The following is a 14,630-nucleotide window of genomic DNA, read 5'->3' as shown; positions in this document are numbered from 1 at the left end:
ATGCGAATCTGGGAGAAACCAAGAATATGGAGCAGCTGATAACGGGCAATTAGTGGACCGCTGCGGCTGGTTACACTGAGAGAATAGAAATAGAAATAATTATGATTTTTGATGCTGGCACAAGTCCCAACAGCACCTATGATATATAAAAAAAAAAAAACGATTTCATATGTTCATGAATAATCCTATCTTTACGTACAATGAAAATAAAAAAAAAAATAAATAAAATAAAGAAAGTTTAAAACGAAAATAATTCAAGTATGAGTACTCAGAGAGCCATAGAAAAAACATATGAAAAGGACCCCTATTTCAAAGAAAGGATCTGGCAGTTAGTATCGACAAACCCAGTTAGTGTGTATGAGCTAGAAATACTTTATATAGAAACATTTAACTGCCATGTTTCACCATTGTTTCACTGCACTGCAACCCAAAAAGGAATAGTATTAACAACAGTTCCGGGTGTGCTAGTGAAATCAAGAATAGACGAGCATCTACTTTTAGGTAGAACAATTGTGATGATGGTTTCAAAAAGATAATCCACACCCATAATATAATGGAATGGAATGAATTATCAAAGGAACTATCAACCATTAAAGCAGAATTTGACAAATCTCATAAATCACTAACACAAAATAGACCGATACAAAAAACAACGGTCAATAAACACGTAGAAATATTAGTTAAATGCTTTAATGAAGCTCGAATATTAATATATGAACACAGAGAAAAGTTAAATCCGGATCACTGGTCTCGAGTATCAAAGTTTTTGATCAGACTAAGATCTAATCTAACTTCTGTTAAAGAAAGGTTCAAGCTCGATATTTCAATACCTACTATTCTAAATACTTCAATAACAATTGAAGCTGGTGACGAACCAGAATCAAAAGAAGTTATTGACCAACAAGAAATAGAAGAAAGCGATATTAACAACCTTACGGTTCCGGCAGTCCTTATTCAATCTGAATTATCAGACCAGGACTTGTCCGACTCTGAATTTAACGACAGCATTGTAGAATTAAAATCAACCACAATGGCTGACGAGAGCATTGCCCAAAGGGCATACATTAGAGAAATATCGAATGCCATCCTTGAATTTAACGGGCAAAGGTTACACCTTCAAAGATTTATAACAGCTTTGAGGTTAGTTAACCTAACGAAAGGCACATTCGAGAATTTGGCTGTAGAAGTAATTAAATCCAAAATAATTGGATCAACTTTATACAGAGTCCAAAATGAAACAACAATAGAAGCAATAATCAGAACATACAAGACAATACAAGACACTATAGTCGGAGAAACCTCTGACATAATTAAAGCCAAAATGGCGAAAACAACCCAGAAAGGCAAAACTGCAGAAAAATTCACGACGGAAATAGACAACCTAAGAAAGCTCCTAGAAGCTTCGTACATTGACGAAGGCCTATCGGCCGAACACGCTGACAAATTCAGTACCAAGGAGGCCATAACCACAATGGCTAAAAACTGTGAGCATGGCCGCCTCAAAACAATATTGGAAGCAGGCACTTTCATAACTATGAATGAAGCCGTCACAAAGTACATACAATGCAGTACTGAAATGACAGGTAATGCCAATTCAATATTATACACCCAACGAGGAAATAATTATCGCGGTAATAATTTCAGAAACAATTATCGCGGTAGAGGTAATAATCGAGGTAATTATAATAATACCAGATATTACCAGAATAACGGTTATAATCAAAACAATGGCTACTACAGAAATAACGGTAACCAGAATAACAGTTATTACACAAACAACAACCGGAAATAGCCGTGGGGGAAACAACAATAATAATAATAATAATAACAACCAAAATAACAATATAAGGATAGCCCAAACGAATTCGGAAAACTCCCAAACACCTTTAGATACACGTCAGTAAAAAATAACAAGATTCACACTATAAATCTCAGTCAAAGTACATTCGATAGTTTCATAAACGCAGAAACAGGAAAAGAATTAATTTTTCTACTAGATACAGGTGCAGAAATTTCCATATTAAAGGAAAATTCTGATAATTTTCAAAACATTCAAGATGATCATATCATAAACATACAGGGTATAAGCCAAGAGGTTACAAAATCAAAAGGCATAACTTCTATTGAAATTCAGACTTCTAAATACATCATCCCACATGATTTCCATATAGTAAATGTGCAATTCGCTATTCCTTGTGATGGGATACTGGGAATAGATTTTATCAAAAGGTACAATTGTCAATTGGACTTCAAGCCTTCTGAAGACTGGCTTATAATTAGACCAAATAATCTCAAATATCCAATTTATGTTCCGATAACATACAGTTCTGGTAACAACTCCCTAATTCTGCCAGCAAGATCCCAAGTCATCCGAAAAATTAAGATAAACTCCGAAGAAAATAGTGTACTGATTCCGAATCAAGAGATTCATAAAGGTATCTATATAGCAAATACCATAGCAACAGTCCAGAATGCATATGTAAGACTACTAAATACCACAAATATAGATCAGGTAGTTGATATTAAAAATATTCATCATGAACCACTTTCAAATTACGATGTAGTAAAAACAGACCCCGAAAACCGTAAAAAAACTGTATTATCCCAACTTACAAAAAACTTTCCACCTCAATTCAATGATCAACTTACAAAATTATGCACCCAGTATAGTGATGTATTCGGACTAGAAACCGAAGCGATCACTACAAATAATTTCTATAAGCAAAAACTGAGATTAAGTGATGATGAACCAGTATATACAAAAAATTGCAGAAACCCTCATAGTCAACAAGACGAAATTCAAAGACAAGTTCAAAAACTCATTATACCCTTGCAGAGGGTATTATAATTTTGGTCAAAAGTGTGCAACGCAGTGAAGGAGACCTCTCCGACCCTATAAAGTATATATATTCTTGATCAGGATCACCTCCTGAGTCGATATGAGCATGTCCGTCTGTCCGTCGGTCCGTCTGTCCGTCTGTCTGTTTCTACGCAAACTAGTCTCTCAGTTTTAAAGCTATCGAGTTGAAACTTTGCACACACCCTTCTTTCCTTTGCAGGCAGTATATAAGTCGGAACGGCCGGGATCGGTCGACTATATCCTATAGCTGCCATATAACTGATTGATCGGAAATGCCATAACTTTGGTGTTTTTTAAGTTAGAGGGTTGGGAGTTTCTACACATGTTATATTTGACCAAAATATCTTATGTACAAAATTTCGTAAGGATCGGCCAACTATATCCTATAGCTGTCATAGAACGATCGAAATTGGCATAACTTTGGTGTTTTTTAAGTTAGAAAGATGGGATTTGGTAGAGATTCTATTTTGGGAAAAACAATCTGATTTGTCGAATTTCATAAGGATCGGCCAACTATATCCTATAGCTGCCATATAACTGATTGATCGGAAATGCTATAACTTCGTTGTTTTTCAAGTTAGAAGGATGGGACTTTCTGTGCATTCTAATTTGGGCCAACTTATATGATCTGCTATATGTCATCAGGATCGGCCGTCTATATCCTATAGCTGTCATATAACTGATTGATCGGAAATGCTATAACTTCGTTGTTTTTCAAGTTAGAAGGATGGGAGTTTCAATGGATTCCTCTTTTGGCAAAATAATTCGATTTGCCAAGTTTCATAAGGATCGGCCAACTATATACGATCCGCTATATATCTAATAATATAAGATGCGTGGCGCCACCTAGCGGACTGCGACTCAACTGCAAGGGTATATAAACTTCGGCTCAGCCCGAAGTTAGCTTTCCTTTCTTGTTAATGATAAAATAGTAGAACCCTCTGTATCACCTTATAATAGCCCACTTTTGCTAGTACCCAAAAAGTCACTCCCAAATTCAGAAAATAAAAAATGGCGATTAGTAATAGATTATCGTCAAATTAATAAAAAACTCTTATCTGATAAATTTTCACTTCCTAGAATTGATGACATTTTAGATCAACTAGGTAGAGCCAAGTATTTCTCATGTCTCGACTTAATGTCCGGTTTTCACCAAATTGAACTCGAAAAAAATTCACGAGATATAACATCCTTTTCAACGAACAATGGTTCATATCGTTTCACGCGATTACCATTCGGTTTAAAAATAGCACCAAACTCCTTTCAAAGAATGATGACTATAGCTTTCTCTGGATTGGAGCCTTCCCAAGCATTTCTTTACATGGATGACTTAATAGTCATAGGTTGTTCCGAAAACCACATGCTCAAGAACCTAACTGATGTTTTCGAGAAATGTAGGAAACACAACCTAAAGTTACATCCCGAAAAATGTTCATTTTTCATGCATGAAGTCACCTTCCTAGGACATAAATGCACAAATAAAGGAATCTTGCCCGACGACAAAAAATACGACGTCATTCAAAATTACCCAGTCCCACATGATGTGAATAGCGCTAGAAGATTCGTTGCATTTTGCAATTATTACAGACGTGTCATAAAGAATTTTGCAGAATACTCCCGTCACATAACAAGGTTATGTAAGAAAAATGTAAAATTCGAATGGACAACAGAATGTCAAAACGCTTTCGAACATCTAAAATCAGCATTAATAAACCCAACTCTGTTGCAAAACCCAGATTTTAGCAAAGAATTTTGCATAATTACAGATGCTAGCAAATACGCTTGTGGAGCAGTACTAACTCAAAATATAAATGGATTACAGCTTCCAGTTTCACCTTTACTATAGGTGAAAGCAACAAGAGTACTACAGAACAAGAATTAGCAGCTATTCATTGGGCAATAACATACTTCACACCATATATTTATGGTAGACACTTCACTGTCAAAACAGACCACAGAGCACTTACCTATTTATTTTCAATGATAAATCCCAGTTCCAAACTAACACGAATGAGACTTGAATTAGAGGAATATAATTTTACAGTAGAGTATCTAAAGGGTAAAGATAATTATGTAGCCGATGCGCTGTCTAGAATAACAATCACAGACTTGAAAAACATACATTTAAATATTAAAATTCTGAAAGTCACTACCAGAAACCAAAGTAGACAAAAATCCTGCGCAGGAAAAGATAAAATAGAATTGCATAAGCAATCCATAGAAAAAGCTTCAAAGCCTAACGTATATGAAGTCATTAATAATGTTGAAGTACGTAAAGTAGTGACCTTGCATGTAAATGACAATATGTGTTTATTTAAGCACGGAAGGAAAATTACAGCAAGATATAATGTTAGCGATTTGTATACTAATGGAACCCTTGACTTAGGTCAATTCTTTCAAAGGCTTGAAAAGCAAGCCGGTATGCACAAAATCAGCCAACTTAAGGTGGCACCGTGGGAAAATATCTTTGAACATGTTTCAATTGATAATTTTAAAAATATGGGCAATTATACATTGAAATCATTAAGAGTAGCGCTACTCAACCCGGTGACCGTAATAAAAAATAATAAAGAAAAAGAAGCTATATTGTCTACATTTCACGATGATCCAATACAAGGTGGTCATACAGGCATTACTAAAACCTTGGCCAAGGTCCAGAGGCACTATTACTGGAAAAATATGTCCAAATACATAAAAGAGTACATAAAGAAATGTCTTAAATGCCAAAAGTCAAAAACAACTAAACACACTAAGACCCCATTAACTATAACTGAAACTCCACAAAAAGCTTTCGATAGAGTAATTGTGGATACGGTTGGTCCACTACCAAAGTCAAACAATGGAAACGAGTATGCAGTAACACTCATATGCGATCTAACCAAATACCTGGTAGCGATACCAATACCAAATAAAAGTGCAAATACGGTAGCAAAAGCTATATTTGAAGATTTTATTCTAAAGTACGGTCCAATGAAGACGTTCATTACGGACATGGGAACGGAATATAAAAATTCAATTATTGAAGGTCTATGTAAAAATTTAAATATTGAAAACATAACTTCTACTGCACATCATCACCAAACTGTAGGTACCGTGGAGCGAAGCCACAGAACACTCAATGAGTACATTCGTTCATACATCTCAGTTGACAAAACAGATTGGGATGTATGGCTACAATACTTCGTCTATTGCTTTAATACGACCCCCTCGATGGCACATGACTATTGTCCATACGAGCTAGTTTTTGGTAAAACTTCAAATTTACCTAAGCATTTTAATAGCATAGAAAACATAAAACCTCTTTATAATATAGAAGATTATGCTAAGGAATCAAAATTCAGATTAGAACAGGCATTTAAGAGAGCCAGACTAATGCTAGAAGCTCATAAAATAAAACAAAAAATTATTTACGACAAAACTAGTTTAGATTTTGAGTTAAAACTAGGAGATAAAGTCTTATTAAAAAATGAAACTGGACATAAGCTAGATTTTAAATATACAGGCCCCTATAAGGTAGAACAAATAGGAGATAGGGATAATATAACTATATTAGACAATAAAAATAAAAAACAAATAGTACATAAAGATAGATTAAAACTTTTTATTTCATAATCAATCAACATTCTATAAATATATCACGTATGGCCATATATAAAAAAAAAATAAATAAAACAAATAAAAACACAAAAAAAAAAAAGAAAAATGAGCATACCAAATATAACACCAAAAAAAAATTATTGTTAACATCATTTTTTTATTAAAGTTTTTCATAAGGAGGGAGATGTAATATGCACATATGTATATGCACTATTAATATTATATATATATATCGACCACCCACTGTACCAAGAGTACTTAAAGGGTACACACTGTAACACTTTGTCGCAGTGTTTATGTTGTCCAAGGTCTCGGTCATAAACCTAAGTGCACCGAAATATGAATCGCCCGCTGTGCCTTTGCTGCACGCCGAAAAGTGCATATGTCCGCATATACGTAACACGAGTGGACCTTATGCATGTCCACATACCTCCGCCTAAGCGAACATAACATAAATATATATTCATATATAAATATTTAAGAAATACATAAACGTCTCTCCGTTGCCGCTTTGGGCAGCGCAGCTACGAGACTTTAGACTTCCTTTAACTCATAAGTATAATTGTAAATCCAGAAACTCCCATGAGCTCGGAGCGGCAACAACGGCTGCTCCGAATAACCATCAGACATTAAATAAAGTTATACTAAACAACCTAAACCCAACTGATGTAGTTCAATACTTACGACAACACAACAACAAATCTGGGGAGCCTTTCGATGGAATACAACACTATATTTAATGTTTTAAATATTGGTTTTAGTAAAAACAAGCACAGTTCAAATTCATACAATTTATTTAGAATGTTTTGGCTTTATACAAAGTGATATATGGATAGATGCGACTGCGAGCGAGGGGGTGAATACCGAATTAGAATATAAACGCGGGAGCGCGGCTCAACGCTTGATGCTGCGGAGTGATCGAGAGAGCCCGGGAGAGAGCGAGACAAACGCTAGTGCATGACGGCAGATGCAGGTGGCCGATCGAATCCACGAGAGCGGGCGACGCGAACATAAATATAAAAGAAAGTGACGTCACGAACTCAATAAATTATTGCCGGCCAAATTTCTTTCCGGCGGCTGCTTGACCCGACATCCTCCAAGGAATCTTTCCCACTTGAATGTCAGACTTACCCACGGGGGGTCTTCCACTCAACTCTTCCAGCTTCCCAAGAAGACTCGGTCCCGATTTGCTCCAGGGGCCCTCCTTATATAGTGCCAGAGGCGCCCGTTAATCCTTGCAAATCTACTTCCTGCCGTTAATCCTTCGCTCCTCTACTCTCACCGTTAACTTTCTCCAATTCCCGCCGCTTTTATTTGCAAGGGTCATCGTGAAAAGTCTATTACTCCCCACCCCCTCAAACTTCAAAAACACCAAAGTAATGGCATTGTATATGGCAGCTGTAGGATATAGTCGACTGATCCCGGCCGTTCCGAATTATATACTACCTGAAAGGAAAAGAAGGATACCTGCAAAGTTTCAACTCGATAGTTCTAAAACTGAGAGACTAGTTTGCGTAGAAACCGAAAGACAGACGGACAGATAAACAGACGGAGATCTTGATTATGAATAAATTTACATTAAAGGGTCGGAGATGTCTCCTTCACAGCGTTGCACATTTTTGACAAAAATACTAATAGTTATAATAGTAATAGTATATTAGTACCCTCTGCAAGGGTATAAAAATGTAAAAACAAGTTTTAAAGTAAAAAGGAATTTAGTGCGGCCAAAAATCCGAAACAATCAACGAAAACGTTTAAAGATTGTGTTGAACAAAATATTAAGAAAATTAATAGATGCAATAATCCTCAAAAAAACCAACCGGCGAAAAGCAAAAAGTTTGTATTGAACAAAAAAAACTAAAAAACTAAGGTGGAAAATAATTAATTAAATAATCCCCGAAACAAAAAATTGCAAAAAAGTGATCGTGACAAAATTCTTACTGTCCAAAACACTTCAGCAAACAAAATTAATAAACAAAAAAGGAACCTTTAATATATATAATCATCAAAACCCAACTCTTGGCGAAATAATAGCCAAAATGTCAGAGACTTGAATCAATCAAGCTGGAACAAGATATAAAACATATGAGCCCACCTCAAGAACATACAAGCCATCAAACAACACAACATGTTAATATAGGAGATTTAATAAAACAAAACAAAGACGAGGTCGTAAACTTCAAATTACAGTACACCAACAAAACAAAAACGGTTAAAGAAAGGTAAAGATTGTAGACATCTTATGAAATCATTAAATCTGTTAAGGAATATGCTGGCGAGGAGGATAAATATGTAAGCTGGAGGGAATCAGCTGAAATAGCCATAGAGCAGTATACCAGGGGAAATGAAAGATATTATTCAGCGTTATCAATACTAAGAAATAAAAGATAAGATGGTATGGTGGTTCGTCTGATTCCTTATCGGCCGGTCCTCCGGCCTTGTGTTCTTGTGTACTTGTGTTCCGTTTACACTGGAGCCACTCGACGTAGGTTAGATAACGCGGGGTCTACTCGTGGTCCGATTCACGGGAGCAACACTCGAAGTAGACTGGTATGCCACGGGTTCTACTTGTGAACCGTTTTACACAGGATCATTCGAAGTAGATTAATTTTAAGTGCCGTGGTTCAGGCACTGAGTAACGAGACGAATCACTCTGATTTCGCAACTATCTTTATTTCAGAAGAACAATTCTTATAACAGATGCTAGAAAATTCATAGCTATCTAAACTGTTTCTTTGTTCAAAACGTATCTATTGCAGGTTTAGCTTGTTTAGTAAAGCTTTACAGAAGTTGTAGATAGCCATGACTTTACTCCAAAGAGCCATTAAAAACTCCAATTTTATTGAAGAAAATATTGTTTAACCATCTATAATACTTTCAATAAAATCGAGTTTCGAGTTTTTCCTTAAACCCAAAATTAAAACATGGTATGATCTACTGATTTCAATAAGAAAATAAAAATCTTCCATAGAAAACTGTTTGGGGAAAAATCATAAAAGACAAAAAATTAATGTAGAAAATCTGAGATTTCAACTTTGGATGAGTATTCCAAAGATTTGGTAACTGCTAGATACCATTTTTTAATTTTAGTTGGTACACATACATTTCAAAAATGATATGTACTAGAAACAATGATGGTCATCGCCATTACACGTGTAGGTCGTGTAATTCAATATATGGTAAAATTTGATCAATTTCTTCTCTTAGGTGTACCGCGGAAACGGTGGGTGATAGAACCTATGTTTGTTCTGGACTTTGGTTCAGGGGAGCCTAAAGGTTATGGAGCAGGTAAAATTATGCGTGGAGGAAAAAAAAAGTTGGTAATTGTCGGCCTGTGTATTTAAATAACATAACGAGCCATGCCAAAAATAAATATTCATATGGAATTACCCCCTGAACCCATAATAACTAGATGCGGTGCATATTATGCAAGTAACATGGAAGGAATTGCAGAGGTTCTTAATATACTAAACACAGAAGACGCTGAATCCATAGAGCACGCAAAAGATCTCATGAAAAATCCTCAACTACACCGGTTTATTTATATTGATAAAATCGAATTTTAATAGAATTGCCGAAATAATAACTTCCTTGGAACCGAGGGGCCTTCCATTGTCAAGAGCAATGAAATTGTTTGAAAATGAAATTTGAGAAATCAGTTTATTTTGTCCAAAATAGAAACTGTACAAAGTGCCATCTTTCTAACTTAAAAAACACCAAAGGTATACCAATTCCGATCGTTCTATGACAGCTATAGGTTATAGTTTGCCGATCCTTATAAAATTTTGTACACAAGATATTTTGGTCAAATATAACATGTGTGGAAAGTCTCAACCCTATAACTTAAAAAACACCAAAGTTATGGCATTCCCGATCAATCAGATATATGGCAGCTATAGGATATAGTCGACTGATCCCGGCCGTTCCGACTTATGTACTACCTGCAAGGAAAAAAAGTATGTGTGCAAAGATTCAACTCGATAGCTCCAAAACTGAGAGACTAGTTTGCGTAGAAACCGACAGACAGACGGACAGACGGACATGCTCATATCGACTCAGAAGGTGATCCTGATCAAGAATATATATACTTTATAGGGTCGGAGATGTCTCCTTCACTGCGTTGCACACTTTTAACCAAAATTATAATACCCTCTGCAATGGTATAGTAACTATTAATAATAATCAATCAAATATTAATCTATTGCGTCTGAATGAATAGCTTTGACTAAATATTTTTATTTCAATAATCATATATTTTTTTATATCCCTTGCATGTATTTAGCATATTTTGCATATATTTTGCATATTTTTCATATATTTTGCATATTTTGCATATTTTTTGCATATGCATTTTATGCAAATATGCACAAAAAAAAATATGACGATCGTTTCTAACTATATATTCATTCAAATGAATTTTGGTGTTTTCAGAATTCAAATAACTTAAACCGTTAAAAATATGCAAACATGCAAATTCCGAGGTCTACTTTTTAAAGGAAAGATCCTGTCGCAGGAGCTTTGGCTCAATAAGCTAGATTGGGATGAGTCCATTCCACTGCACTTGGAAACCGCATGGAACAAAATTCAACTTGCCTTGTCACAGTTAGAAGAGATCTCAATACCGAGATTTGTCAATACCGACAATGTCACCAATTGAAATTAATGCCTTCTCTGACGCATCGATGAGAGCCTATGGAGCCTGCGTCTATATCCGTTGCAAATCTGCAGAAGGTAGTAAAGTCTCATTGTTGACTGCAAAGTCGAAAGTAGCGCCGCTCAAGACAAAGACGCTCCCCCGTCTTGACTCGAGTTATGTATGTGCCGCTCACCTTCTCGCGGACCTCTGTCGCAAAATAAAACCTCTTATCAAAGCACCGATCGAACGAAGTGTATATTGGTCAGATTCGGAAGTTTGTCTTCATTGGATTCGTTCCCCTCCATCGTCGTTCTCTACGTTCGTATCAAATAGAGTTGCTGCCGCTCACCTTCTCGCGGACCTCTGTCGCAAAATAAAACCTCTTATCAAAGCACCGATCGAACGAAGTGTATATTGGTCAGATTCGGAAGTTTGTCTTCATTGGATTCGTTCCCCTCCATCGTCGTTCTCTACGTTCGTATCAAATAGAGTTGCTGAGATTCAAGAGTGGTCAGAGGATAGCACGTGGCGGCATGTACCAACTAAACAGAACCTGGCAGATATTGGGTCAAGAGGTGGAGACGTAAAGGAAACAATAGAATCAATTTGGTTCACAGGTCCATCGTTTTTAACAGAGCCGGAAGATAAGTGGCCAACGAGTCCTCGGTTTGATCCGTCACCAGAGATTTTGCAGATGGAAGCAAAGAAGAGTGCGGTCGGACTGACTGCAATGGTCTCTACCTCATATTTGTTGGAAGTGATAGAAGGATTTTCCTCTCACTTAAAACTGCTGCGAGTGTTCGTTTACATGGTCCGCTTTATAAAGAAGTGTAAAAAATTAGTAGTTACTTCTGATAATGTACCTTCCCCTGTCGAATATCGAGACGCGTTTAATAAAATTGTCCAGATAGTCCAAGAGCACGAGTATCAAGAGGAAATTAAAAATGTTAAAAAAAAATCTTGTTGTTAGCCCAAGCCTACAGAAGTTAAGTCCGTTTGTCCATGAAACCTCTCAGGCTGGGCTTACCTTTTCGTTGTTGCGGGTCGGGGGGCGACTAGCTAATGCGTATTTCGTACGATGCCAAGTTTCCAGTATTGTTGACGAAGCGCTCTCAATTTGTTCAAAGCTACGTCCGATACTTGCACGAGTCGAATTTTCATGTGGGTCCACGAGCACTAGTGAGTCTCTTGCGACAGCGCGTTTGGATAGTAAACGCGCAGGAAGTCTGCAGTCAGATAGTGCAGTCATGCATACGCTGTTTTAAATGCAAGCCTTATCTGATGACTCAAATCATGGGAGATTTACCCTTAGATCGAGTTCGTGCTCTCCGCCCATTTTCCATATGTGGCGTGGATTTCTGTGGCCCTATTGAGACGACCTTGAAAATTCGTGGTAGGCCACCATACAAGTCCTACATTGCCCTGTTTGTTTGTTTTTCGTCGAAAGCAGTACCTTTAGAAGTAGTTTCCGATTTGTCAACTGATTCCTTTCTATTGGCTTTTCAAAGGTTCGTTGGGCGCCGAGGATGTCGCGGCACTGCGGCACCAGATCGAGAGCGAAGCGGACGAGCTGCGGCAATACGTATCAAAAAAAGGATGCGTATTTGCGTTCATACCGCCGCGGGCTCCGCACATGGGCGGACTATGGGAGGCAGGTGTGAAGTCTGCAAAGCACCTACTCCTACGAGCGGTGGGCAGCGCGAAGTTGACCGCAGAGGAGCTGCAGACCGTCCTCATTGGAGTCGAGGCCGTTCTGAACTCGTTCTGAACCCCTGGGCGCTCTCAGTCAGGACCCAAGCGACGGCGAGGCGTTGACTCCCGGGCACCTGTTGACAGGCGGGCCGCTCATCGCCTCACCAGCACCGCGGACCCCGGACCAGCAGGGTCTAACGTGCTTGCGGCGATGGCGGCTTGTCTCGTCAATCAAGCAAATTTTTTGGCAGCGATGGTCCCGGGAGTACGTCTTGGGCCTAAGGGTGCGGTCGAAGTGGCAGCTGGAGGATCAGGAGGACACCAAGAAGGGCGTAGAGGATCACTAATTGACACAACAATAGATCTCCGCAAGAGTCGTCGAAACTCCCGCCGGTGCGGACGGAAGGGTCAGGGTCGCCGTCATGAGGACTAGCTCTGGAGCGGTATTTAAGAGAGAAGTTCACAAGCTGGCGAGTGGGCGGAGCGCAAGAGAAGCTCAATTGCGCTTTTGTGTTAACTTTCGCCGCAGTATACAAGCTAGGAAATATACAAGCTATTTTACGGTGGCCTTGCTGTGAACCTCAGATTTTTAAAAGAAAGGTCAGCTATAGTCGAGTTTTCCAACTACATGATACCCTGTACTACATGATATCTTCTCTACCAACACTTTATTTTACCTATCAAAGTATAGATTCGCTCCTCTAAATAATCTGAATCACTACAATATAATAAACACATTAAGAATATCTCGACAGTGAATTTTTGGTCATATTATATGGTTTTCATATGTTATGGAGTAATCAAAATTTCTGTTCTGTTATTATCTGTTCTGTTTTAAAAAAATTTTAAATTTTAGTTGGTTAGCATTGTAATTAATTTTTATTTCATTAATTTATTAATTGTTAGACTAGCCAATCGCTATTTATTAAAAAGAGTTTAAATTTCTTTTTTATTTAAGATACATTAACTGGCCCCGATACAGCGAAAGGAAGAAGTCCTGGTGAAGGCCAAGGTAATATGTATGAATACTTTTAAATGAGTAGAATTTTATTAACTTTATTTAAAGAACCTGGTAGTGAAGCAGGTCAAATTGGCCGCGGAGAGAAAAGTGCAGCCTCTGGTGACGGTCCAGGTACGGGTCAATCAACAAGTCCTATACCAGGTAAATTATACAATTAATTACAACCCTTTTTTTATTTTGTTTACCCATTTAAATTAAACTAATAATATATAAGATATATACATATATTGGGTCAGGGGAGCACTTACTGAGTCGATATGAGCATGTCTGTCTGTCTGTTTCTACGCAAACTAGTCTCACAGTCGAGCTATCGATTTGAAACTTTGCACAAATTCTTCTTTTGTTCGCAGGCAGTATATTAGTCGGATCCAATAGCTTCTAATATGGAAAATGCCATAACTTTGCTGTTTTTAAATTGGAGAGCTTGGACTTTCCACACATGTTATATTTGGCTAAAATATCTTATGTACAAAATTCACAAGTACAATCAATAAGGGTCGGCCGAATATATCCTTTAGCTGTCATATCACTGAACGATATGAATTAGAATAACTTTCATGTTTTTTTTTTCTACGGATAGAGAGAGTTTTGAGTTGGTAGCTCTTAAAAACCTTGTTATGTCTATTTTACTAATCAGAGCTTGTAAATAACATTTACTTTTTTTACATTTAGTTTTATATCAGAACTTACCGAAAAAAACCAAGTATGCTTGCTCTCTCTCAGAGAGAAACCCTTTTGATTTGAGTACTTGCGTTTTCGGTTCAGCTTTAACAGATGACTACATTATATAGGGCCTGTCAAAAATAACTCTCAGAGACCGAATC

General features: G+C 37.3%; 1 protein-coding gene across 1 annotated transcript in view; it reads left to right on the top strand.

The window, feature by feature from the left end:
* LOC116656528 overlaps positions 1–13,965 on the top strand; it is a 252,202-nt gene extending 238,237 nt beyond the window's left edge. The window contains exons 3-4 of the mRNA XM_032456157.1: positions 13,744–13,797; positions 13,852–13,965. Coding sequence (XP_032312048.1) covers positions 13,744–13,797; positions 13,852–13,964 — 167 coding nt within the window. The 3' untranslated portion in view covers position 13,965. The remainder of the gene's footprint in view (positions 1–13,743; positions 13,798–13,851) is intronic.
* The last annotated feature ends 665 nt before the right edge of the window (positions 13,966–14,630 follow it).

Source organism: Drosophila ananassae, assembly GCF_017639315.1.
Source record: "Drosophila ananassae strain 14024-0371.13 chromosome Y unlocalized genomic scaffold, ASM1763931v2 tig00000093, whole genome shotgun sequence".
In the NCBI taxonomy this organism is placed as follows: domain Eukaryota; kingdom Metazoa; phylum Arthropoda; class Insecta; order Diptera; family Drosophilidae; genus Drosophila; species Drosophila ananassae.
Note: the sequence above shows the minus strand (reverse complement) of the source record. Positions and strands in the feature narration are given on the sequence as shown.